This window comes from Sus scrofa, chromosome 3, assembly GCF_000003025.6.
Source record: "Sus scrofa isolate TJ Tabasco breed Duroc chromosome 3, Sscrofa11.1, whole genome shotgun sequence".
NCBI classification, from domain to species: Eukaryota; Metazoa; Chordata; class Mammalia; order Artiodactyla; family Suidae; genus Sus; species Sus scrofa.
Window position 1 is genome coordinate 72963194 of NC_010445.4, and position 27185 is coordinate 72990378.

The 27185-nt window shown below is 42.3% G+C and overlaps 2 protein-coding genes across 5 annotated transcripts in view; both read left to right on the forward strand.

Moving 5' to 3' along the window:
* On the forward strand, nt 285–8541 carry LOC100512341 (uncharacterized protein FLJ45252). The gene is made up of 2 exons (XM_021087411.1): nt 285–503; nt 1372–8541. Exon 2 carries the CDS (start codon nt 1590–1592, stop codon nt 2502–2504), a length of 915 nt encoding a protein of 304 aa, XP_020943070.1. The 5' UTR covers nt 285–503; nt 1372–1589; the 3' UTR covers nt 2505–8541.
* The window catches only part of NFU1 (NFU1 iron-sulfur cluster scaffold), a 30153-nt gene continuing 22849 nt past the window's right edge, over nt 19882–27185 (forward strand). The window contains exons 1-3 of one of the 4 annotated variants that reach the window (XM_021087412.1): nt 19882–20036; nt 22945–23045; nt 26963–27098. In XM_021087412.1, the coding sequence (XP_020943071.1) occupies nt 19975–20036; nt 22945–23045; nt 26963–27098 (299 nt within the window). In that variant the 5' untranslated portion in view covers nt 19882–19974. Of the gene's footprint in view, nt 20044–22944; nt 23046–26962; nt 27099–27185 lie in introns of those variants that run through there. The other 3 variants (XM_021087413.1, XM_021087414.1, XM_021087415.1) reach the window with 3 other exon arrangements.

A 27185-nucleotide genomic window follows, 5' to 3' on the forward strand; every position in this document is an offset into this window, starting at 1 on the left:
TGTTTTAAAACAAAAAGCACTGCTAAAATACAGGATTCAGAGAAACATAGTATTTTTGTACAGTATCTTCCAAAATGTTCAGATCTCTCTCTACACCTCTTTACAATGTAATGTCTCTAAGTAACTGGTTTCCCAATAAATTGATTTTGATGCCGCTTCTGCTGTGTTCTGTGTGCTCAATTCAAGCAGAAATTTAGCAGGGGAAAATCATTAGCAGAAGTTTCTACTAGCTAATGGTTTGCTTAGAAGGGGAGAGGGTGACATGGGGAGGGGATGATTGAATTACCTCTGTACAGAGGTTGTAAGTCATCTATAGAATCCAAGTCATTGTGCCTATCATTTTTCACCCTGGTGGGTTGGGAAACTCATGGTGAAATGATACCTCTGCCCCCAACCACCCTTTTCTCTGGATTCTTCTTGCTTAGTTACATATGCCTTTTTCCTGCCCTCTTGCTAACATGTGCTCAATGACATACTTCTAACCTGCTAATATTTCTTGGAAGGTAAGCTCTCTTGCATTCTGATAATTGTCTATTTGATTTTAAAAGCCAGAGCACCCTGAGGCACCTCTACCTAGGTAGAAATAGATTAGTATATTTGAGTTTGCAAATGCTCCTGGGCATTTCCCTCCTGCTTAAAGCACTTTATGATGGATTCATTTAAGCAGAGGGGATCTTTGCTAACTTAGAAGACTGAAAACAAAAATTCCAGCTGAAGGTGACTTATTTAATATGATTTTGATTACGTCTCCTCCCATAGAAGGAGCCTTCAGTCTTCATATCCGGGGCACTTTTGTGCTCTTGGAGTAGCGCTTGTGCTGTAAATCATCAAGTAATTTTGCATTTCTCAAGCAGCCACGTTCTGCTGCTTTGGTGGGGAGGGGTTGGGGGCAAGGTTCTGTCCTCAGTTAACAGGCAAGTGTGGAGCAGATGACCACGTGTCAGATCTGAGTTGACTTTGTCCCCAGACAGTATTCGCACCTAATCCAGAACTGTCATGGTATATGGGGAGACGAGTGACTGGGTTTATTTTCACTCCAGACTGAGCCAGCACCAGGTAGAGCAGGTGTCAGTGCCTGGCCCCGTGCGTAGGAGCCTTGTGTAGTTGCGCTGAGTGTCTGCGTGCCTAACATCTTCATCTCCTTTCCCGCACATCGTGCCTTTCGTGTTCCCAGATGTGAGACAGTGGTTGGTTGTTGTCCAGTTTGTGTTTAGTCTCCTTGCCTGACTTCTTTTTTTCTGTTTTTCCTTTTCCATTTTCTACATCTATTATTTGGTCCCACAATGTTTCTGCCGCGGGGTCGACCCTTCAGTGTTCCAAGAGAGAGTTGAACAGACCTGTGCGCTAATTCTGCCTTTTGTGCTTTTCCAGGTCTCCAGAGAGAGCCCAATCCCTGTCCTGTAATAACCATAGAGCACTTTAAAGAAACAGCCGGGGTTAAAGGCCTTCCCCTGTATCCAGACCCCTCCAGAGGACCTGGCCCAAAAACTCAGAACAGTTTAGAATCTGACTACCTGGCCCGAGATGGCCCTTCAAGCAACAGCTCATTCCACAGCAGCGAAGAGGAAGGGACTGACCTCGAGGGGGACATGCTGGACTGCAGTGGGTCTCGACCTCTCCTCATGGAGTCCGAAGAGGAGGATGAGAGCTGCAAGCCTCTGCAGGGGAAGCTGGGAGGGGCCGTTCCCTTCGCTCAGCCAGAGGGGTCTACCGAGCCAGCCAAGGCAGCGCAAGGTGGAAGGAAGAACCAGTTCCGCGCCCTCACGCAGCCCACCGCCGATGGGCTGGGTGAGCCGGATGTCTTCGCCACTGCCCCCTTCAGGAGCTCAAGGGTTCCCACCGATGACACGGACATTTTCGCCAAAGCCCCATTTGTCTCCAAGGGCAGCGTGGCCCTTTCCCAACCCGAGGAGGCGGACGTATTCTTGAGAGCTCCTTTTACCAAGAAGAAGAGCCTGGAGGAGTTAGCGGGGGCCCAGATAGCCACCTCCCAGGAGTCGCCTGCCCAGGCCGGTCTCCTCGGTCCGACCGATGACGTCCCCCTGCTCCCGGGCCTCGATCGAGCCGTGTATCCCTCTGTCCGAGCTCAGTATTCCGTGGCTGGTTTTGCCCAGCAGTCTAACCTCCCCTCCCATTCTGTCCAAGCAGCAGACCGTCTCGACAGCATCTCTCCCAGGGGCCCCGCCCTGGAATCTGGGGCCCATCCTAATGACAGAAACAAAGGGCCTCAGCCCCAGAAAGAAGTTGTCTCAGGCCCCGTGGCTGGCAAACCATTCCGCCCCCAGTCTTTATCCAAATATTCCCGTCACTATAGCCCAGAAGATGAGCCAACCCCAGAAGCCCAGCCCATCGCTGCCTACAAAATTGTTTCGCAAACCAATAAGCAGTCGATAGCTGGCTCTGTTTCCATCACATCCCTTTCCTCCAGGACTACGGAGCTGCCAGCTGCTGATCCTTTTGCTTTAGCACCCTTCCCTTCGAAATCAGGCAAGCAGAAACCTTAGGAGCCATACCTGAGCCTTGGGCCTCTGTCCTATCCCACTCTCAGTACCCACCACATGGCACCCAGCTGAGCCTTCTTAAGAAGAACTATGTCAGTTACTATCTCTCAGTTCCAGGAATCAGAGCAGAACTTGTCAGTGAACAAACTGAGTTGAGGTGATACTTAGTTGAAACTCCTTTGAAGTTATGCTCATTTCCTTCATTTATGTTGATTTCTGGACTTTCAGGCATTGCCATGCCCACCTCCACCACCAACTCTGCTTTGTGTTGTTTGCCCAGAAACTTTAAATCTAGAACTACTTCCCACTAAATCCAGAAATAACTTCCCAAAGGGGCCACATTACTGCTTTTTTTTTTTTTTTTTCCCTTGGAGTTCCTGTTCGGAGTCCTGTCCATTGAGGAATCAAGATGTGTCCCTCTAGGACTTGATTTTTACTCTTGAAAAGGGTATCTTTCAGGAAAGAAATAGAAGACAAAAATGCTGCACATCAGAAGGAAGTGCAATCCTGCAGATACGAATCATTCCTGTAAAACCAGCAGCTTTAGAAGGATTCTCTGGATCTGATTCTGGGTTTGTGCAAGCAGGCCAGCCCTCATGCCTGAGCGTGGGTGTGTAACGGTGTCAGGTCCTTGCCTGTATAGAAGTGCAAACAAATGGGATATCTGTGCTTGTGCCTTCCCCACATGCAGGCTTTTTAAATTCGTGTAAGGGCACAGGTGTGTGTGTGCATGCTTGTGTGCACAGGAAGCATTCTTCCTGTAGGTCAGCCTTGTCCCACCTTGCGTTCCTCCACAATCACTTATTTGCTGGCACTGGTCTCCTGACCTAACTGGCTTCAACTCTGTGTTGCTTTAGTTCTTTCCTCGTGGCAGAATTGAACTCATTGGGATGTATAGGAAAATCCTGCTGGGCATGAAGTTTCTGAGTAGATTCCGACCCCCCCCCCCGAATTTGCTGTTTGCTGTCAACAAATTCCATTTACATGGTCTTGCAAGATTAATTCTCCTTATATGGTTCTCCCCCAGAACAGTAGAAAAGAGCATCTGGTCACTGTTCCAGCCACGGGGTTTGTGGTCAAAGTTAATTTTTAAAAGTACTTTAAAGGAGTTCCCTTGTGGCGTAGTGGGTTAAGGATCCAATGTTGTCACTGCAGTGGCTTGGGTCACTGCTGTGGCGTAGATTCGATCCCTGGCCCAGGAGTTTTCGCGTGCCAGAGGCACGGCCAAAAAAAGAAAAAGAAAGAAAGCACTTAGCTGTAGGTCTGAGCACTCCATGCTGTCATTAGGAAATTAATTCACCATGAGACTAGGCTACAAACTAGGTTTGTGTTTGTTTTTCCACATCCCTGCCATCTTTGTCTTCTGCCTCTTAAGAAAATAGAAACCTGAGACATGTAAATTAAGTTTGGGAGGATGGAAAAAAGCTGAATCAGCTAACCGTGAAAACCTTTGGACTCTCTTTCCCTTTTGATGTTGAAATAGGACAGAGAGGTGGCTAACTTGTGTTTTTGAAACGTCTCCTATTTCTGCAAAGATCTGCCTCATCCTTGGCTGTTTCCGTACCCTTTATTATTAGTGCCTTAAAATGAAACTTAGGTCTCAGTGGGAGGATTTCTGCTAAAGAAGTTCAATTTAACATTTCCACTCGAAAGCTTCCTGTGACTTGTAGTAAATGTTAGTGATTTCTCCATTAGCTGGAGAAGTTGAGAGGGTGGCTTACCAAATCAGATTAATGATTTAAGAATTATTGGAAGTTCTTCCAAGAATCAAGCCTGAATGCCTGACTCAATTGCAGTTGAAGTTGATGTTCAGGGATCTTGGCAGCAAAATATGAACAGATACTTTTTTAAGAATTTTTCTGGTTTGGTCTCCACCTATTTCAGCTGTCCAGGTTAAAAGATAAACTTAAATCATAGGCATGGGGCAGGGCTCCTAGCATTGGTTTTCCAACTGAGTTTTCAGCTGTGCCAATCCTTCCTTTTAGCGGTTGCTAAATGTTCATTCCAAGAGTTGGCTTTTCTCCCAGTGATCATTTCTGAATTTTCTGTGTTACAGTGGGTGCAGAATCATCTTTCCAGTCACATGGTTTTGGCTAACGCATATGGAATTTTATGCCCCAAACTCTTCCCTTCGCCATTATCAATTCAAGCTTTCATGTGCAGGAGTGAAAAGGATGGGAGTATTCAGGGAGAAATCTCACCCCAGGTTAGAGACTCTTAAAATAGAAGGTCACTTGAGTTCATTCTTCTAAATATGCAGGGTTACCTTTATAACAGCCTGGCAAAAGATTTCCTTTGGTTATTTGATCAACCCTTCCTGATTATTTTAGTTCTTAAGGTAAAAATCAATAAAATTGTGATGATTTTATCGCATAATTGAGTCATTTGTCAAGCTGAACTTCTAACCCTTTTTATTGTCACTTGGAGACCTGTGGTGGGTGGTGACTCTACATACCTTTTTTGAATAGGAGATGAATATAAACACATGCAAATTTTGTGTTATTCCTGAGTCATGCATGGAAGTATTTTGACTATTGCATCACATTAATAGCTGATAGTGAATTCTGCACCGATCTTCTTTGGCTCATTTAGGGTCAGTGGATCATTTAAACATACAATGTTCTTGCCAGAGGCCATCCTGAATCTGGAAATCTGGTAACTTTAGTTTTAAAGGAATTGAGTGCTCAGGTGCTTTGAATTAGTAGCAAATGCATGTTCCCAGCAACTACTGCAGCAGGTTAACATCAAGGAGAAAAAGAAAACATATAGTCAACAATGCTGCACTACTTGTTTTCGTTTGTTTTGTGTGTTACTTGCTTTATACATAAGATACAAAATGCAGTAACCTGTGACCTTTCATTTCAGTGGAGTGCAGTGGGCCAGACTATATTTATACATAAAGCACTGACCTGCAGCACACACTGATGAACTCTTAAAGAATCTACATTAACCTACTCACAGGCACTATTGTGTTAATGAGGTTCTCTTTTGTGTGGTGCAAATATGTAGCCTCTCTGTTTCTTGGGCTCACATAGAGATAGCCCTTTAGCTCCAAATCCTTGTTAGATTGGAAAACAGAATGAACAAAACTGGATGCTAAAGCCGATGCTAAGCAGGACCCAAGGACTAGGTCACAAACTCCATTTCCTTTTGGGCCCACTCATCCTTGAGTTGAGGTTTCAAGTGTGTGAACTGCTGTGACTGTATTCACACGCTCATGTTAGATTGGAGTTGAACCTGGCAACCAACACTTATTTCTGAACTTTGAAGAAAAATACCAGTATCTTACTGACCCATTATATTTAGTAAGTTTTAGAATACATGTACATCAATGTTTTCAACTATTTGGTAGCTATTTCACTGGTTCAAAAGGGAAAAGTAGCGGATGTCAGTTTTCTTGAAAATAGGTGTAATCACCAGAGTGACCTAAGAATAGAAATTCAATCATGCTGTTTTTGGTTCCCTAACAAAAAGTCATCGAAACATAGGTATAGGAGCCCCAGGTGGTGCAGCAGGTTAAGGATCCGGTATTGTCACTGCTGTGGCATGGATTCGATCGCTGGCCCTGGAACTTTGTATGCTAAAGGCGACACCAAAAACAAAACAAAAAAACAAATGTAAGTTATATAATATGCGTGCATTATAGCAAATAGGAAATTTTATGATAGGAAACCAGAGAAGGGTGAGATCCAACTCACTCTCTAGCAGGAACGATACTACTTAGATTGGAGTTCCTGGGGTTCCTTTAATAAAGAAAGATGTTATTCTCTGCTGTGTCTTTGGAATTGAAATTGGAGAACACAGGCCAGTCAACTCGGGAATGGCTGCTGGTCATACGTATGCAGTTTTATATGAGAAATTTGGAACCCAGATTATTCTGATGAAAGGTACATAGGAGAGCCACTGAAAGACCACGGCTTCTAAGGAGGTAGGAGCACCATGTAAATGCCCACAGCCACCCCCCAAGTTCTAATCCTGCCTTCTGGAGTAAACACGAAGACTTTAAATGGAATCATGCAATGTAAATTCTGTTTTTTCCAGTGACTTTGTCAGCTGCTACTTGTTTGTTTGCTTGTTTGTGTGTTTTAACCACCAGAACACTTGCAAACTTGTGACGTTCACTTAAGGAAGGAATTCGAAATGCTTGAAAATAAAAAGTAGTATCTGGTTGGGAACAGTGTGTGTGTGTTTTGCTGCAAGATAAATTTGTGAGATTGCTGAAAACTAGCTGCTCACTTTGACGTGGGCATCTACGCTGGCAATGGCTTGATTCTCAGGATGCCACCATTTCTCTGTGACTTCCTGGTCCTCCCAGCCACGTTTTGCTCCTTGACCTTTATGAGGAATCAGGCCTCCCATGTGTGAGGCCCAAGATCCCATCGTTTAAAAACCACCAGGCACAGGTCCTTCCTGCCTTTTCTCTACCCCTGCAGGTCTTCCTGGCTCACCTTCCTTGGTCTTTTTCCTGTTCCTGCTTCATTTCCTCACTGGACATTCTCCTTGTATGACCACACCAGTAAAGGGGTAATGAGAGGTATGATTGAATGACCATGTTCATTTTTATTTGCCTCCTTTGTGACTGTAAACAGTTTCCTCCTAAATTTCAGCCTGGCCTGTGATAATCTCACCACACTGGAATAATTGCAAATAAGAATAAAATGGGTCACTTCCCTATTTCATCTAGAAGGAAAGATGAAGGAAGATTGGCAGAAGCCCAGCCTGACTCTGTGGAGACACAACCCAAAAGCCTTATGCACTCCACCTTGATCCAACAGGCCTGGAGTACCCTAGAATACAGGCGCAAGTGTGTGTGTGTGTGTGTGTGTGTGTGTGTGTGTGTGAGAGAGAGAGAGAGAGAGAAAGGACTCTAGAATAGCTTGTAAAAGTGACTAAATGTTAACCAGCACACTCGTGGCTTAGTCCAGTACTCCCATAACTGGTAATTCCATAAGGCATTTAGTCTGAGCTACTTCTTAGCAATTTCAATATGTGACACAGTGTTTGTGTTTAGAGCAACAATGTGCTTGAAATTAAGTCAATGTTACTGACATTGCATTGTCATAGAACCATAAAACCATTGTCATAGAAATATATATATATATATTAGAGGATAATAATATATACTCTAATATATATGTTCTCTACTCTGATTCCTTTTGTAAGGAATTGCAAAAAATGGTTTTTACCAATGTCAGTTCAAGAGACTTTGGGAGTGAGAGAAGACAAGTTCGCCTTTCTACTCTGAAACAGCAAGTCAGTTGTATTCTCTGAGTCTACCAAAGTCTCCAATTAAAGAGTGTGAGCGGAGTGTGTGTGTGTGTGTGTGTGTGTGTGTGTGTGTATCCTCATGCTTTCTGCCGTGGTATTAAAGACCTAATGAAGGCAGCCAAAGAATACCAAGTGGTGACAGTAGGTATTTGGAATGAGTAACTTCGGTTCTGTTTGCCTACAACTGAGTTAAAATTGGAGTGGTTCTAGATTGAAGGTGAGAAAAAGCAGTCATTGCCTTAGACTCATTTCCATAGTAAGCATGCTCTTCTCATCCACAAGGATGAAACTCATGTAGGGTTTGACCTGAACTCTTGGCTCAAGTGTGGTATTGGGAGGGCAGTAGTGACCAGAACACTACAGGGCTTGCATGATATTACTTTGAAAGAGGGAACATGCAGCGTCATTTGTTAGGGGATAGAAAAGGAATAAAAGCCAAGGACCACGCTCTCTCCCTGAAGAAGAGGTGAACTCCCTCTACTGCTATATTTTGAGTTCACAGAATGAGGAGGTTGACCCAGCTGTAAGGGGTATTGAGGTCCTCAGACCTCAGAAAACAATATGTGCATGTAACCTCAAAGGCTGTGAACATGAGAAAGGGAAAAAGACATTTCCAGAGTCAATCTTAATGGTTTTTGCAATACCTCTTATTTGCAGATTATTGAATTTATGTTATTGCACCCTTCGTGTGATCTCTCTTATGTATCTGATAGTTTTTATGAATAATTTTTGAGTTGTAAACTCCTGTACACTTTATTAAAATGGACATAATTAAAATAAATGACATTTCTTTGTATTATTTCTTGTCAGATCTTCCTAGGATTGAAGGCCTCCTTAAGCACCTTTCACTTAGTACCAAGCCTAGTTCTACCTTTTTTTTTTGGCTTTTTAAGTCCTCACCCTTGGCATATGGAGGTTCCCAGGTTAGGGGTCGAATTGGAGCTATAACCCCGGCCCACACCACAGCTACAGCAACGCCAGATCCGAGCCATGTCTGCGACGTACACCACAGCTCATGGCAACACCAGATCCTTAGCCCACTCAGCAAGGCCAAGGGATCAAACCTGCGTCCTCATGGATACTAGTCGGATTTGTTTCCGCTGAGTCACGACGGGAACACCATAGTTTTACATTTTTAAGTTTCAAAGAACAACTTTTGGTTGGTTGGTTGGTTTCCAATACTGGCATTGCAATTTCCTAAGACCTACTTTACTTTCTAGGTGTTTGTGGAGGCATAAATGGAATAATACAAATAACTGAGCCATAAGGATTGAGCTGGGAAAACCACAGAACTCCCTGCTATGCAAACTTTACTATAAATTTCTAAAATATGTTATCAGAATGTGACCTGCATCAATATAGTCTTAAAAAAAAAAAAAAAAAAAAAAACAGAAAAAAAAAAAAAAAACTGAAGAGACACCATAAGAAACTATAGGGAGAAGTTTTAGGTGGAAGTGGATTTTACCTAAGAATTTGAAAATCCATACTATGGAGAAAATCTGCCTGCCTGTTTTCTTTCTGAATCTGAGAAAATTCCAGAGTCATATTTGGGCTTTAATAAGCTTGACAACCATGATTCAGGGAGAATTGGTAGTGGACAAAGTTTACAGTATGACATTAAAAGGAGATCCAGGCATACAAAGGGTTCTGGTATAATATGCATGAGTAAAATCAAAGTTGCCTAGCAGTTCCCATTATGGCTCAGCGGAAACGAATCTGACTAGCATCTGTGGGGACGCAGGTTCAGTCCCTGGCCTTGCTCAGCGGGTTAAGGATCCAGCATTACTGTGATCTGTGATGTAGGTCCCAGATGGGGCTTAGATCTGGCATTGCTGTGGCTGTGGTATAGGCCGGCAGCTAAAGCTCCAATTTGACCCCTAGCCTGGGAACCTCCATATACCACAGGTCCGACCCTAAGAAAAGACAAAAGTTGCCTGCTTTTCCTGAAGATTTATTTAAAATCTGATTCCTTTATCTTTAAATGTATGCCCTCCCTAGTTCTACAATGTGAAGTTCTTGGGTTTTTTCCATTTCAAATTCCCATTAGCTAAAAGTACAGTCTTCCTCATCTGTGACTTAGACTGCTCTGGAGGGAGCCCTTTCAGATGTGTCATGCCCACCGAGGTGCAGGAGTCAGAGCTTTGTGCAGAGGAGGCCAGAGCTTACCTGTGGTGACTTACCCCTGCCTTCACTCGAGGGAGAGCCAGAGTTAGAAGCTCCAGCTCCCACAGGGTGGTCTCTGTTGGCATTTACCCTTCCATGACTCACTTTTTGCCAGCTCTGAAATAGGTTGGTAAGAGACTAGCCAGCAAGGAGGTGCCCTTATACTGCCCCCTAGTTGAGAACAAAGTGGGGGGAATTAGAGTGAGACCCAAGAAAAAGCCATGAACGGATGGTTTAGACCTGTTTGTCTCGGTTTGAAGACAGAGATTCTCCTTAGGTCATGCCTTTTTCCTTGAGTTTATCTTTCATTGTATTGAAGTAATACGATCTATGGGTTTAAGTTAGCATGTCAGCTTACATGGAAGGAGACCAAGTAATTCTTCAACCTACTTTGATGTCAGCTTAGCCCAGAGGCCCAAAAGGAGTCCAGATGTTCCCTCCAGAAGGCAACCCGGTTTTCTAGTGCTGAGGCTTGGGGACAAATGCTGTCACAACACGTGGAATTCCCAAAGTCGGATATTATGAAATTAGTGTTCTATCACATCTCCATGCCTCATCTTATTTTTTGTTTTTGTTTTTTGGTTTTTTGGTCTTTTGTCTTTTTAGGGCTGTACCTGCGGCACATGGACGTTCCCAGGCTAGGGGTCCAATCGGAACTATAGCTGCCGGCCTACACCAGGGACATAGCAACTCCAGATTCGTGCCTCGTCTGCGACCTACACCGCAGCCCACGACAACACTGGATCCTTAACCCACTGAGCGAGGCCAGGGATCGAAACTGCAACCTCAAGTTTCCTAGTTGGATTCGTTTCTACTGCGCCATGATGGGAACTCCTCGTCTTGTTTTTGAGCAGGAACTTTTGACCCCAAGACATACTTTATTTTTCACTCTTTAGAGAAATCTTAGGGGAATGCATCACGATTTTCTAATAGAGTAACCGAAAATTAAATATAAACTCAGCCTTTATTCAGTTTCTGATGACTATTGCTGTTGGAAATATTCAGCTCAACTAAAATTCAAAACAAGTAAAATTGCCCATCAAAAACTGGTGCAAGATGAAAGAGGAGTTCCCATTGTGGCTCAGTGGGTTAAGAACCTGACGTAGTGTCCATGAAGATGCACGTTTGATCCCTGCATAAGTTAAGTATCCAGCATTGCTACAAGCTGTGGCATAGATCATAGATGTGGCTCAGATCTGGTGTTGCAGTGGCTGGGGTGTAGGCCTGCAGCTGCAGCTCTGATTCAGCCCTTAGCCTGGGAACTTCCATATGCCACAAGTGTGGCTATAAAAAGAAGAAAAAAAAAAAGATTGATGAAAGAATGAAATCTTGACAATTTAACCCCAGTTTTTGATTTATGAAATTTGAATTTAGTTAGGTATAGTGGCCATGAGAGGACTTAGTAGCAGAAACCATTGGTAAAATTTGGAATGAACCAAAAATTGACTGATAAATTTCCATTGTAAAAGATATATAGAAAAGACTGTATTCCAGTGAATTTAAGTACAATAAAATGGAAATACATTGCATAGGAAATTGGTCCAAGAATTAAATTGACTTAATGGAGTTGCTTAATAGAATTTCTTGATGAAAATTTGTCAGTATTAGCCCCGTTTAAATAGCTGCATTCAAAAACATTGGGTGAGGGAGTTCCTGTGGTGGTGCAGTGGGTTAAGGATCCAACTGCAGTGGCTCTGGTCACTGCAGAGGCACAGGTTCAATCTCTGGCATGGGACTTCCATGTGCCACCGGTGCAGCCAAAGAAACAATTTTTTTTTTTTTTTGCAATTCCCATTGTGACTCAGGAGAAATGAACCTGACTAGTATCCATGAGGACACAGGTTCAATTCCTGGCCTTGCTCAGTGGGTTAAGGATCTGGCGTTGCCATGAGCTATGATGTAGGTCACAGAAGTGGCTCGGATCTGGCATTGCTGTGGTTGTGGGGTAGGCCAGTGGCTACAGCTCCAATTTGACCCCTGACCTGGGAACCCCCATATGCCAAGGGTGCGGCCCTAAAAAAAAAAAAAAGACACAAGAAAAAAATTTTTTTTTTGTAAAACCACCCTGGTGGTTCAAAATGTCCTGGGCCTGCACATGTGCTATCAAAGTGAAGTCATCCAATGAAGAACAGACTTGTGTTTGCCAAGGAGCGGAGAGGTAAAGAGTGGGATGGACTGGGAGTTTGGGGTTCATAGATGCAAACTATTATAATTACAATGGATAAGCAGTGTGGTCATCCTGTATAGCATAGGCAACTATATCCAATCTTTTGGGATAGACCATGATGGAAAATCATATATTAAAAAAAGAATGTAGGTGTAGGTATGACTGAATCACTTTGCTGTACAGCAGAAATTGGCACAACACTGTAAATCCACTAAAATTAAAAAAAAAAAAAGTGGGAGTTCCCTTCATGGCTCAGCAGTTAACAAACCCAACTAGGATCCATGAGGACACAGGTTCGATCCCTGGTCTCCCTCAGTGGGTTAAGGATCTAGCCTTGCCGTGAGCTGTGCTGTAGGTGGAAGACCAAGCTTGTATCCTGCATTGCTGTGGTATAAGCTGGTGGCTGTAGCTCCGATTCGACCCCTAGCCTGGGAACTTTCATATGCTGTGGGTATGGCCCTAAAAAAAAAAAAAGTGAGGTTGTCCAGATGACCATTAGCTAAATGGATCAGGAGAGAAGTCTTGACTTCTGGCAAAGGGAAATTCTCAATGAGTGGTATTCCAATGCCTAGATGTAGGTGAGTTCAATCAAGGAGAATGTAGAGTGAGGAGAAAGCACTTATCCTTTGGGAATATCAACATTTAAAGCGTAGGTGGGAAAAAAAAGCCATGAAATAAACTAAACCACAAATATGGATAGAAAAACAGAAGGTGACACCAAAACGAAGGGAGGAAAAAATTTCAAAAATAAGCCATGGTCAATAGTGTTAAATGCCACAGAGAGATCAAGAGACAAAAATGCTTGTTTGATTTGTTGGTTATTGATGATCTCAGCAAGAGCAGTTCCAGTAAAGTGGTGGGGAATGATTGCAGTGGGCTAAGAAATAAGCAGGATGTAGAAAAACGAAAGATAATATTTTAAAGAAGAGGGAGTTCATTTTATATAAGGACCTTGAATAATCCACAACATAAGAACATGGTACATCTCCACTGATTCCCCCTGCAACACATACCTGGTCCCCAAGGCTTTTTTTTTTTTTTTTTCATTATAATGACTATTTTTCTTAAAAGATTTATCTTCCTTGGGAGTTCCCGTCGTGGCTCAGTGGTTAACAAATCCGACTGGGAACCATGAGGTTGTGGGTTTGATCCCTGGCCTTGCTCAGTGGCTTAAGGATCCGGCATTGCCAGGAGCTGTGATGTGGGTTGCAGATGCAGCTCGGATCCCGAGTTGCTGTGGCTGAGGTGTAGGCCGATTAGACCCCTAGCCTAGGAACCTCCAAATGCCGTGGGAGTGGCTCTAGAAAGGGCAAAAAGACAAAAAAAAAAAAAAAAAAAGATTTATCTTCCTTAAATTAACTGCCATATCTTATTATATCTAACTTGCATTTCAATGTCATTGATTTGGATTTTTTTTTCCTCCAGTTCTCATAATAGTAACATCACTGAACAAATGTTTAGATGACATTTTTAGGCTAGAAAAAGAGAGGAGTTCCTGCTGTGGCTCAGTGGTAATGAACCTGACTAGTATCCATGAGGACATGGGTTCAATCCTTGGCCTTGCTCAGTGGGTTGAGAATCCGGTTTGCCATTAACTGTGGTGTAGGTCACAGACTCAGCTTGGATCTGGCATTGCTGTGGCTGTGGTGTAAGCAGGCAGCTACAGCTACCATTCAACCCCTAGCCTGGGAACTTCATATACCGTGGGTATGGGCCTAAAAAGATTTTTTTAAAAAAAAGAAGAAAAGGAGAATTATACCATAATAACAGTAAATTAAAAAACAAACAAACAAACAAACAGCAAGTCACCGAGGTAGGCTAAGTAATGCCTTCCTATTCCTCCCAAATGTCCTTGTTCTAATCCCCAGAACTAGTGAATGACATTACCTTATACAGCAAAAGGGATACAGCACATGTGATCAAGTTAAAAGTCTTAAAATGGGGAGGTTATCCTGGATTATCCAGGTGGGCCCAGCACAAACAGAGTGTAATTTCAGAAAGACATAGCAGTTAGAGAAGAAGGTGATGTGATGACAGCAATAAAGATTGGAGCGATACTTTGAAAATGGAAGAAGCCAAAGAATACAGGTAGCCTCTAGCTGATTAAAAAGACAAGGAGACAGATTCTCCCCTCAAAGCTTCTAAAAGGAGCCAGCCCTGCTGACAATTTGACATTAGCCCAATGAAAATGATTTTAAACATCTGACTTCCCAGACTCTACGAGAAGTTTCCTGTTTTAAGCCACCAACGTCTGTGATCATTTGTTACAGTAGAAATAGAAAACTACCCTAGTCACTAAGCCAGTGCAGTGACAACACCAGATCCTTAAGCTGCTGTGCCACAGAGAACTCCCTGACAATTTTTAATATTTGCATTTATTCCGTATTTTGCACACGAGTTGAGACTTCATTAGTCTTTTATGTAGCACTTTCAAATTTGTATAAAATATGACCATGCTTAGAGCTTCAACGGAAATGAACAGAAAGCTAGGGAGCTTGCCAGTGGGGAATATGGATAAAGAAGAATTAATGAGGGAAACACTTGAATATGTCTGTATGCCAGCAGCTAAGAAGAAACAATCTGTAGAGAGGGAATAGATGAAGATGAAGGAGTAACAAAATGAAAAGTAAATGAAGGAGCTCCTGTTGTGGCATGGCAGAAACCAATCTGACTAGGAACCATGAAGTTGCAGGTTCGATCCCTGGCCTTGCTCAGTGGGTTAAAGATCCTGTGTTGCCGTGAGCTGTAGTGCAGGTCTCAGACGCAGCTCAGATGATGTTGCTGTGGCTGTGGTATAGGGTCGCAGCTGTTGCTCCAACTCGACTCCTAGCCTGGGAACATCCATACGCCATAGGTGCAGCCCTGAAGAAAAAAAAAAAAAAAGCAAAGTAAATGGACAGCAAGCAAGCACACCCAGCACCCAGATCTTGGTTTCTTAACACAATTCTCTAATAAAAGGAACTGGGGCTCCATGGACAATGGCTGATTCTGGGGCTGGGTGGAAAATATACAAGATATATAAGAACCAGGAGCATTGGTAATGTCAGAAAAGTAAAGGTGTCTAAAAAAAGTCACTGGGACACAGACCCAACCTGAATGAACTTCCAACGGTCAAAGCTGAAACAACATAAGCAATGAAATAACATAATAATAGATTATGACAAAGTTTAAAGTAAATATCCATGACCCCAGGCTGACATAAAAAAAAATGACTAAATAAATGAAGAAAATGCTTATCTCACACAGAAGAATTTCAGTGAATTTATTTAGATTCCCCCATACCTCCAAAGCAGATCTTAATCCACAAACTTTGAGTATGGGTTGTGTTTTCAAAGAGGAGTATGTGGGAGTCCCCTTCTGGCACAGCAGGTTAAGGATCTGGCATTGTCACTGCTGCAGCTTGGGTTGCTGCTGTGGTATATATTCAATCCCTGGCCCAGGAATTCCGCATGCTGCATGCATGGTCAAAAAAAGGGAAAAATAATATGAACTCTTGATATGATGTGACGAGGACACTTCACCTTTATGGTCTTCTTCCCTCAGACCTATAACCAAGAGAATAATGCTGACCTCTGGAGTTTGGCTAATGTTTCCTTAGCTGTGTCAAATACACAATGGTAATATAAGATGCTATCAAAAGGGGAAACTGGGTAAGGGACATGCAGAAACCATCTGTACTATTTTTGCAAATTTATGTGAATAGAATATATCTTAGAACATAAAGTTTACTTAAAAAATAATAAATTGGGGGAGTTCCCATCGTGACTCGGTGGTTAATGAATCTGACTAGGAACCATGAGGTTTCGGGTTTGATCCCTGGCCTCGCTCAGTGGGTTAAGGATCCGGCGTTGCCGTGAGCTGTGGTGTAGGTCACAGATGTGGCTCGGATCCCGCGTTGCTGTGGCTCTGGCGTAGGCTGGTGGCTACATCTCCAATTAGACTCCTAGCCTGGGAACCTCCATATGCCGTGGGTGTGGCCCTAGAAAAAAGCAAAAAAGACAAAAATAAATAAATAAATAAAAATAATAAATCGGGCAAAGTCCCTAAGAACTGGGAAGGGGAGTAAAGAGGCAGATGGATCCAGATGAAGGTACTGGCCTCTTCTTCTATGCAAGGAAGGAGTTAAGATAAATGCAGTGCTGGGGAGAACTTCTTTCTATCCTCTTAGGTTCTGTTGGGGGCTGGCAAATTAAACTGACAAATGAAAGATTAGCAAGAGAAAAGAGATTTTTATTCACATACTTACATGGGAGTTCACAGAAAAATATAACTCAAGGAGGTGGTTAAGTAGTTCTTGTTGTGGCTCAGCAGTAATGAACCTGACTGGTATCCATGAGGACTCAGGTTAGATCCCTGGCCTCGCTCAGTGTGTTAAGGATCTGGCGTTGCTGTGGCTGTGGTGTAGGCCAGCATCTGTAGCTCCCATGCAACCCCTAGCCTGGGAACCTCCATATGCCGCAGGTGTGGCCATAAAAGAAAAAAAAAAAGAGGAGATGGTTAGATTTGGGGGTTTATATACCATCTTAGTAAGGTGTTGTTGCAAATAATCAATAAACAATCTATAATAAGAATAGAAAAGGGTTTTATTCAGGCCTAACTGAGGACTATAGCCAGAAAAACAGCCTCTCAGTAGCTCTCAGAAGACTGCTCTGCAGAAGTGTAGGAAGAGACAGTATACATGTAATTTTGGGGGGCCAGGAAATACATTAGTCAAGTACACATCTTGATAAAGATTACTGCTAATAAAAAATAACTAATAGCTCAAGTTAATGATTTTAGTAACTTTCTATATGTGGGAAAATGCAAGAATCCGGGGTCACTGCAATCTTCCTGAGGTAAGCATCTTAACTTATCTAGGTGCCAATTTATTCAAAACACAGAATGCCTTTTTTTTTTTTTTTTTTTTTTTTAATGGCTGCACCGGTGGCATATGGAGGTTCCCAGGCTAGGGGCTGAACCAGAGCTACAGCTGCCAGCCTACACCACAGGAGCAGCAACACGGGATCCGAGCTGCGTCTGTGACCTACACCGCGGCTCACAGCAATGCTGGATCCTTAACCCACTGAGCAAGGCCAGGGATCGAACCTGTGTCCTCATGGATACTGGTCGGGTTTGTTAACCCCTGAGCCATGAAGGGAACTCCCAGATGCCTTTTGTTTTGTTGCTGTCATTTTTTTCCCCCTGAATTCCCCTCAGGATCCCCACCGTGAGCCAGAGCAGGGGATTGTGACTGATCCCTTCATATAACTGGATGGTGGGCAACAACCTGTTAATGTGTAAAGGAGATGTACAAGGCATGGTTGACAGCTGATAAGACAGATTGTTTCAGCATAAAGTTCAAGGCAAATCATGTATAAACCAGAATAACCCTACACCTCAGGATGTGAAAATTTCTTCCAACAACGGGAAGAGGAAGCGGAAGAAGAGAAGGGCGCCTATGGGAAAACAAATGACTTTAGGAAAAGATAAATGAGTTCTCAGGAGAATAGAGATATGATGTCTGCATAAGTGGTTTTTTTATCCTTGAGTTAATCTTTCCTGGTTGCTGGACTCCTAGGGAGAGGATTTATAACAGGTGAATTCTTTTAGGAGCCTCTACTTTTAAGTAGATAAGGGGAGTTCAAAACACATCTCCTGAAGTGGTATATTCTGGATGGCTTCAGCAAAAAGTGTTTAGAAAGGGCAGGGCTCTGACAGTTTAGAAAGTCAAACGCCACCACTGCTACCATCAAAAGGCTTCTATCTTTTTCTCTATGAAGTAAAATCTGCTAAGAATGAGGGGGCATGTGTATGTTTGGAGTAGGTAATAAAGGGAAGGTTTAAAATATATGCAACCAGTATTTTGAATATAATGAGTTCAGTAAGATACAATCAGAAATTAGCTTTTTTTTTTTTCGGTCTTTTTAGGACGGCACCCGCAGCACATGGAGGTTCCCAGGCTAGGGAATGAATGGGAGCTACAGTTGCCACCCTACACCACAGTCACAGCAACTTGGGATCTGAGCTGCATCTACAACCAACACCTCAGCTCACGGCAACGCTGGATCCTTAACCCACTGAGTGGGGCTAGGGATCAAACTCTCATCCTCATGGGTACTAGTTGGGTTCATTACCTCTGAGTCACAATGGGAAAGCCAGAAAAGGACTTTTTAAATATATATATATATATATATATATACATATATTCTATTTATTTATTTTTATTTTTGGCTTTGCACACAGCATACAGAAGTTCCTGGGCCAGAGATCCAACCCAAGCCACAGCCATGACAACACCGGATTCTTAGCCTGCTGAGCTATCAGAGAACTCCAGGAAAGGGCTTAAATGTCACCTGTTTGCTCTCCCTGCCTTACTCCTTGGTAAAATTTCCATTGTTTCTGGTCATTTTTGACTTTTTTTTTTTTTGCAGCCTCAAGCAGCATCTTGATATGGGAATCTCAGTTCCTAGACCAGGCAATGAACCTGAGCCTCAACTGTGAAAGCTCAGAATCCTAACCACTAGACCATGAGGGAACTTCCTGGTCACTTAACAGCGTTAAAAACTATTTTACTTTCTATCTTACTCTCAGGTATTTAAAAAAATATGGCCCAAGTCTTTAAAACTTCCATCTTGTACCTGCCTTCAAACTTTGCTTTTTTCCCTTGGTTAGGCATGGAGACCAGCCTCCTCTTTTTACACCTGCCTCCTGTAGGTCGGGGCAGGAGGAAGGAGCTTGGGATCACGGAGCAGTGGTCCCTTTCCTTGGCTGGGGTTGCCTGTGGCTTTCTGCACTGTTCCCTGAAGGGGGAACAACTTATGCAAAAGGCCCTTAGGTGGGAAATGATGTGGCATATTTAAGAGGAGGGGAAAAAGAGAGGAGGCTGGCAGTCTGCCTTCCAGAGAGTTCTTGCTCACATATGCAAGCACACGCTGGTAGACACAAACTATTTTTCAGAAATGGGATCATGTATACGTGCTGTTTCTAACCAATTTTGTTTTCCAATTAACATAAATGCCCCCCCCCCAATTTTTTAAATCAGTTTTTGCAAGGGAGAGAAACATATTTTGGTGGCTGATTGAAATGCTAATTGGCAGGAGTTCCCTGCAGGGTTAAGAGTCCAGCGTTGTCCCGCGGTTGTGGCTTGGGTCCCTGCTCTGGTGCAGGTTTCATCTCTGGCCCAGAAACTCCCACATGCTGCCGGTGCAGGAAAAAACAAAAACAAAAAACTTTCAAAATGCTAATTGTGGGAGTTCCCGTCGTGGCGCAGTGGTTAACGAATCCGATTAGGAATCATGAGGTTGCGGGTTCGGTCCCTGCCCTTCCTCAGTGGGTTAACCATCCGGCGTTGCCGTGAGCTGTGGTGTAGGTTGCGGACGCGGCTCGGATCCCGCATTGCTGTGGCTCTGGCGTAGGCCAGAGACTACAGCTCCGATTAGACCCCTAGCTTGGGAACCTCCACATGCCGCGGGAGCGGCCCAAGAAATAGCAAAAAAAAAAAAACCAAAAAAAAAAACAAACAAAAAAAACCCAAAATGCTAATTGTCATAAACCCCCTGAAGTGAATTTCCCTGAAGTGAATCGGCAGTTGTGATGCCAGGGAAGCGGCAGTCCTTCGTGCTTACTTAAGGACACTTGGGCAAGCGCCGCAAACATTTTTTTCTCTCTCTACCCTGTCCAACCTCAAGCAGTAGGTAGGAAATGATTTCTAGACAGCCTACCTCAGCCACAGCAGAGCCACACATGGCCGGTAGGGTGCGCTATCCAAGTGCCTCGCCAGTTCCAGGCCGGCCTGCGCCTGCGCTCGCGCCTGCGCGGGGCTCGGGCGCTTCCGCGAAGGGGACGGGGGAGGGTGCAGAAGAGCGGCCTTCCCTACGCCTGCGCTCTTGGACTAAGATGGCGGTGGCGCCCCGCCTGGGCTGGGGAGCTGCGGCAGCTGCCGCGGGGCTGCGAAGGCGGTAGGTGGTGAGCCTCGAGCTATGTATAGGGATGCCGCTGGGCTTAACAGCAGAGCGATCGCCGCCCCGCCCTGCTGTCTCTTAAACTGGGTGGGGAGAAGTGCCCCTGACCTTGCCTTTGGTTCCGCCCCCGTCGCCCAAGTTAGGGGTTTAATCCTGAGGTGGTCTTCTCTCCAGGGCGACCCCCGGATCATGCGGACCCTGCAGTGCCTTGTTCCAGGCTCCGAGACCTGGTGCCTGTGTCCCTGCGGGGAGGAGGCTCGCAGAGACCGGCTGTAGGGACCCAACGGAGGAGCCCTTTGTAAATCGCGGGGCCCCTCCATCCCCTCCTCCACATGCATTCCCTCTGCCTTTCTTCACAAAATCGGAATGTCAGACAGAATTTCACTCATTTTCTCAGTGAGGCCCAGAAAGGGAACGTGACCTTTCGGAGGCTACACAGCATCTAAGTGATGGAACTCTGATGAGCATCCAGAACCCTAGATTTCCTCCCTCTCACTAATTAAACCCACTCCGTTCCCTTGTTTTTCTTCTTTCCATTTGCCCTGTCTTTGAGTTTGGCCTCCCAATGACATCTGTCAACATTGGTTAGGTGAAAGGCACCGAGGACTTAACGTAGGTGTTTTACCTCGATTTCTCTTACGGAGCAAAAGGAGCCTAACAGAGGTTGACCTCCTGAGTGGTAGGAGTATCAGTGCTCTTGATGCTCTTGAAGTTGAAAGGTATTTCCTAAAAAATTAGGTTTGCAGAGATTTTTGTATTAGTCACTTCCTGTCTCCCTTTATTTATTTATTTAGTCTTTTTGGGGCCGCACAGGCAGCATATGGAAGTTCCCAGGCTAGGGGTCAAATTGGAGCTATAGCGGCAGGCCTGCCCCACAGCCACAGCAAGGAGGGATGCGAGCCACCACGTCTTCAACCTACACCACAGCTCAGGGCAACAGAGGATCCCCAAACCACTGAGAGAGGCGTGGCATGGAACCTGCATCCTCATGGATACTAGTCAGATTCAGTTTCTCCTGAGCCACAAGGGGAATTCCTCCCTCTCTTATTTTTGAATAGATCTATTCTGGGATTAATTTAACTCACCTTTACCATTTCATGACTCTAAACCCAGCTCAGTCAAAATATTTATCCATTCTGCCTTTTCCTTGGGCTGAAAGGAAATTTCTCTATTCTAGGTGTATTTCCTGCATTTGGCGTATTTCCTTATTACATAGTATGCAAGATTTAGGTGGTGAGCTATAAATAAACATGTTTTCACCTCATACCTATCACATAATAATAATAGTGGTAGCTAACATTTATTGAACACATGCTTCATGGCCTAGTACTGTTTTAAGCACTTGACATGAATTATCTCTGCCCCAATCTTTGAAGTAGCTGTGAATGCTAAGTTCATTTTAGAAATGAGGAACAGAGGTAGGTCATGCTAACTGCTAAGGAACAGAAATGAACACAGTCCCTCCTTTTTATGAGTTTGCAGATGAAAATAATCAGAGAAATGTAAAAAAAAAGTGATCACATATGCTTAGAATTCCTTAATGACGCCCATGAAATGAAAATTGGATGGCAATAGTATTTAAAGTAAACTGGATTTTAAAGTAACTTGCTGAAATTTTTCACTACCAACGTCTCTTTTTTTTTTTGCTTTTTGCTTTTTAGGGCTACACCCGCAGCGTATGGAAGCTCCCAGGCTAGGGATTAAATTGGAGCTACAGCTGCCAGCCTATGCCACAGCCATAGCAACATGGGATCTGAACCACATCTGTGACCTACACCACAGCTCATAGCAACGCCAGATCCTTAACCCACTGAGCGAGGCCAGGGGTTGGACCCATACCTCATGGATCCTAGTTGGGTGTGTTAACCGCTGAGCCACAGAGGGAACTCCCAAAGTCTCCTTTTATTTTCTTTTTCAGTAATATTTATTTTTCCCATCTCTCTTTGTCAAAGCCATACAAAAAATAGCCAATCAACCCTTCTTTGGAAGTTTTGTAATTTTGATTATTTAGAATGATATTCAGAGTGCAATAACCAAAATTACAAAACAGGGTCAATTTGTTCTCAGTCAAAAAGCTCATATAGGTTGTCAGCTTTTTTAGCAGGTTGGTGGAGAATAGTACACTTTCTATTAGACTTTCGGAAGTATTGACGTACTTTTCCAAATAAATAGCATAGGTTAACCTCCTTCCAGGGAAACATGATGGGAGACAGAAAAGGAGGGAGACTTCACTGTGCTTACTTTTGTTTCCTTTGAGTTTTGAACTATATGACTCTATTACTTAATGTTTTTTGCTTGTTTGTTTGTTTTAATCTAAAAAGGGAGAAACAGGAGTTCCTGTAGTGCTGCGGTGGTTTATGAATCCAACTAGGAACCACTAGGTTGCGGGTTCGATCCCTGGCCTTGCTCAGTGGGTTAAGGATCCGGCGTTGCCCTGAGCTGTGGTGTAGGTTGCAGATGTGGCTCGGATCCCGCGTTGCTGTAGCCTGGTGTAGGCCAGCGGCTATAGCTCCGATTAGACCCCTAGCCTGGGAACCTCCATATGCCAGCGAGAGCGGCCCTAGAAAAGGGAAAAAAAAAGGGAGAAATAGTTTGTAGTTCTTTGCTTCCTTCATGCATAGCTATGAGTCTGGGACTCCAAGTTATAAATCACGAATGTAGACACACTTCTGTTTCTTAACACCGGATATTGCATTATCCAGGATTTAAATTTCCTCTTGAGCTTTTTTTAAAAATTGTTTTTAGATATTGCTTGCCTAATGGTGTGGAAATAAAATTGTGGATGGAAAATGAAAATTCAGCTTTGTTATTTTCATTATGGGTTTTTTTTTTCATACATGAGAAATAGAAATTTGAGCTTAAAAGAGTATCTCTTAACATCATTTTTATTTGTTTTTAAATGTAGATTATGTCAGATGATGAATCCATATACCATTAAGAAACAGCCTCTGCATCAGTTTGTCCAAAGACAACTTTTTCCACTACCTGCAACTTTATATAACCCAGGTAAAAGTTCATCTCTTTCAGAGCAAATTGTGTTTCAGAGGCTAATGAAACAGTGCTTGAATGAAGTTTTGTGGGTCATAAAAGATGAGAATTTGTAAATTTTCTATTCAGTAACCTATAAAAAGAACAAAGCATTGTTTCTGTCCTAAATCACACTTTATTATAATTGCTTACACAAATAATTTGGCATTAAATTTTAAGAATCTTGAGTACAGTGTCCAGTAGATCTGACATCTGAGTATAACACATCTTCTGGAACATCAAATGTTTCTCAATAAATAATTTCTAAAATGGAAATATTGTAAAAAAAAGTTACAAATGGGTTTGTGTTTCAAAGAATCATACAGATTTTAAGCTGTTGCCCTCCTTGTTTTGATAAGAATACCTCTAAAATCAGTACCTTTCTAGCTTTCACCCAGGCCTTAGAAAATTTTTTTGTCAAATTAATCACTATGGTTTTGTTGACAAGTTTGTTGATATTACATGCTTTTATTTTCTTTAATACTAAAAAGAGATATGAAGATAGGATTTAAAATTAGTGAAACATAAAAATTGTGTAAAATTATTGAAATTATTGAAATGTCATGGGTTAGATAACCTTGAGGGGAGGGTGTATGTTTGTGTGTACGCATCTGTGTGGAGATGCCTACCTACCTATATGTGTTTATGGAGCTATAAGAGTTTGAATCCAGCTCTTGGCCAATCTCCATTTCTGACACTGCCTTGACCTCCTCCTTGCCATACTTGGAAGGTGGCTGACTCTAGCTAAAGGCTTGAGTAGCATTAGGGTAGAGACTTTAACTCTCCTGTATACTAGGGTAAGAACAGGACTGCCTTGCCTATCTCCTTGAATCACAGAATAATTTGGGCATAAATATTGAGTAAACTCAGCATGTTAAGCTACGTTCATTGGACTTTTAGGTTTTGTAGAACTGAATTATGTGGTCATCTAGGCTTTTCAGATTGGAAACCCACTGATTTTAGTCTTTGATGTTGACTTCAGTCTCCATTATATTTGGGGGGAGCCTATGACTCCCTGTTTATCTGTTACCTCTTATACCAGGCATAATAGGAAGGATTAAGATCAGTCTCTCGATCCTATTGTAACCCTTATGACACTTTCAGGGCATTTTTCTGGGTGATGGACCTGGAAGTCATTTTTTTAAATACCTAATTAAACCAATTTAGACTATAATTGGAATGATTTTATTAATACCTAGTCAAATAACTCTGTTGAAATAGCTTTGTTCAGTGTCAAGAGAAAATTTATGTAGTGATATCATATATTATACTTTCTACTTCACAAATTGTATGTAGATTATATTCTATTATTTTTTGCATTTATAGTTTTTCAAGCATTCTAAAAGTTTTTCTTTCTGACCTGTGTAGTTTTACACAAATGAACTGAGTAGAATAAAGCCAGATTTAATTCTTCAAATATTGGTAGAGTTCCTAATATGTGTAGGTTACCAATAAATTATTAAGGAAGGCCATAGAAATGATTGGTCAGAACCAGAGTTAAGAGAACCTTGTTGTCTTTATATTTACAGAAAGTGGTGGCAGCCCTCTTTAATGTACCATGTAAAAAATTGTTCCCTTCTCGGAGTCCCCGTCGTGGCTCAGCAGAAATGAATCTGACTGGCATCCATGAGGATGCAGGTTCCATCCCTGGCCTTGCTCAGTGGGTTAAGGATCTGACGTTTCCGTGGGCTTGGATCCCTGGTTGCTGTGGCTGTGGTGTAGGCCAGCAGCTACAGCTCCAATTCGACCCCTAGCCTGGGAACCTCCATGTGCCTCAGGTGAAGCCCTAAAAAGACACACCAAAAAAATTGTTCCCTTATAACGTAGATTGTCAGTGGAACTTATTGGTTGAAAGTATAAACATTTTAAGTCTGTACTTTGGCATTAAGGGTTATCATTTTTAATTTTTCCCTTTTTTTAGAATTTGCCCAGTCACTAAGTCACCAGCTGACATCTTATAGGACTATGACCTAAGTAAATTGTATGGGAGTTTAATTTTAGTTTACCAAGGAAATGACTCAACATCAATTAGCTGGAATTGCATGGCAAGGTGCAAAAATAAGCTCAGCTGTCAAATTAGAATCTTCTCTTGTAATAGTTAAGAAAAGCATTTTTATACCAACCATATGTTTTGCCAAATTTAATCTCTTTCTAATTTAAAATAAAACTCTTTCTTTTTGACATTTTACTCTTCCTTAAGGTAGGTGGTATGAGAATTATGACAGGACAGAAAGACTGGTCTTAAATATATTTTCCTTCTATGCTGGGCACCAATAAGTATGGAGTGGCAGTATACACAGTGATTAAGCAAGTCAGTGCTGGAAAATTGGCCAGGCTGGAATCCTGGCTCTGTCACTTAACTAGGTGCCTGACTTTGAGCTTTAATTTCCTCATTTTATTTTATTTTAAATTTTATTGGAGGATAGTTGCTTTACAGTGTTGTGCTAGTTTCGCAGCAAAGTGAATCAGTTGTACATATATCTATTCTTTTTCAGACGTTTCCTCTGTAGGTTATTACAAAATATTGAGTAGAGTTCTCTGTGGTACATAGTAGGTTCTTGTTGATTATCTTTTTTTGTATAGTCATGTGAGTATGTTAACCTCAGAGTTTCCTCATTTTACATTAGGATAAAAACAGTGCCTCCTCAGCAGGATGTAAGGATTAAATGATGAAATTCACATAGAGTGTTTAGCATCATGCCCAGCATGTGATAATTACTCAGTAAACTAACCTATAATTCAGTGTTGTCATTTTGGTTTTTTTAAAAGTCAGAAGGTGTATTTTTTGTTTGTTTGTTTTGCTTTTTGGGGCCGCACCCACAGCATATGAAAGTTCCCAGGCTAGGGGTCGAATAGGAGCTACGGCTGCCAGCCTACACTACAGCCACAACAATGGGGGATCCGTTAGACGTCTGTGACTTACTCCACAGCTCAAGGCAACACTGGATCCTTGACCCAACTAAGCGAGGCCAGAGATTGAACCCGCATCCTCATGGATACTAGTTGGATTAATTTCTGCTGCGCACAGCAGGAGCTCCAGAAGGTGTATTTTTATAATAAGTAACCAGCGCCTGTTTAATATTAGTTTTAAACTTTTAAAACCCTGGTACTATCCTTTTGTCCTCCAAATTTTTATCATAATAGCAAGGTAGGAAATTAAAAATTCTGTTATTCTCAATCTATCGTAGCCCTACTAGGAACAGAGAAGAATCTCGAAGATAATTTTAAAATATTCCACAAGGTAATTCAGACAGATTCCTGCTTAAATGGTAATTTACAATGTTAGTAACTCTATACCATTGGACAAGTTACCTAACTCTAAGTGACTTAACAAGTTACTTATCTCTAAGCCTCAGTTTCTTCATCTGTAAAATGGGAATAAAAATACCCTCTTCATAGGGTTGTTGAAGGCTTAAGTATATTTAAAGCACTCAGCTCTGTCTCAGACATGTAATAAGTAAGCATAAAATAAATGTTAGTTGTTATTGTAAGTTTACTTGTTCTTAAAAAATGTTAGCACTTTGGAAGGTGATAATGGTTTATGATTATAGCCAATTTGGTACTGAGTTACCCAGTAGAATACATAAAGGACTATTGAATTATGATACACCTTCCTGCTTAAGTGTAGGATATTTCTAGAATCTGTTGAGAAAAAAAAACTATGTAAATAATCAGTATTAATATAAAGTACAATGTAGTTATTTTAAATATTTTGATAAATTTGTTTCTTGTCTTTAGCAATTCTTATTTTGTCTGCTTGAGCAATAAAGCTTTATTGTCTTTTTTTCTAATTTTTCTTATTTCTTCTGGTTCTCTGAAAATGAGCACTTCATAGTCCATAAACTCGTTAACTACATTTTCTAGAATAACATTCTTTCTTCTTTTTTCTCTTTTAGTGAGATACATGTTTATTCAAACGCAAGATACTCCAAATCCCAATAGTTTAAAGTTTATTCCTGGAAAGCCAGTTCTTGAGACAAGGACCATGGATTTTCCCACACCAGCTGCAGCATTTTGCTCCCCTCTGGCTAGGTATATTATTATTTTTAACTTGTTTTTACCAAGAAACAACAATAACAAACTTTGGTGTTAAGGTACCCTTATTTAACTATTCCACTT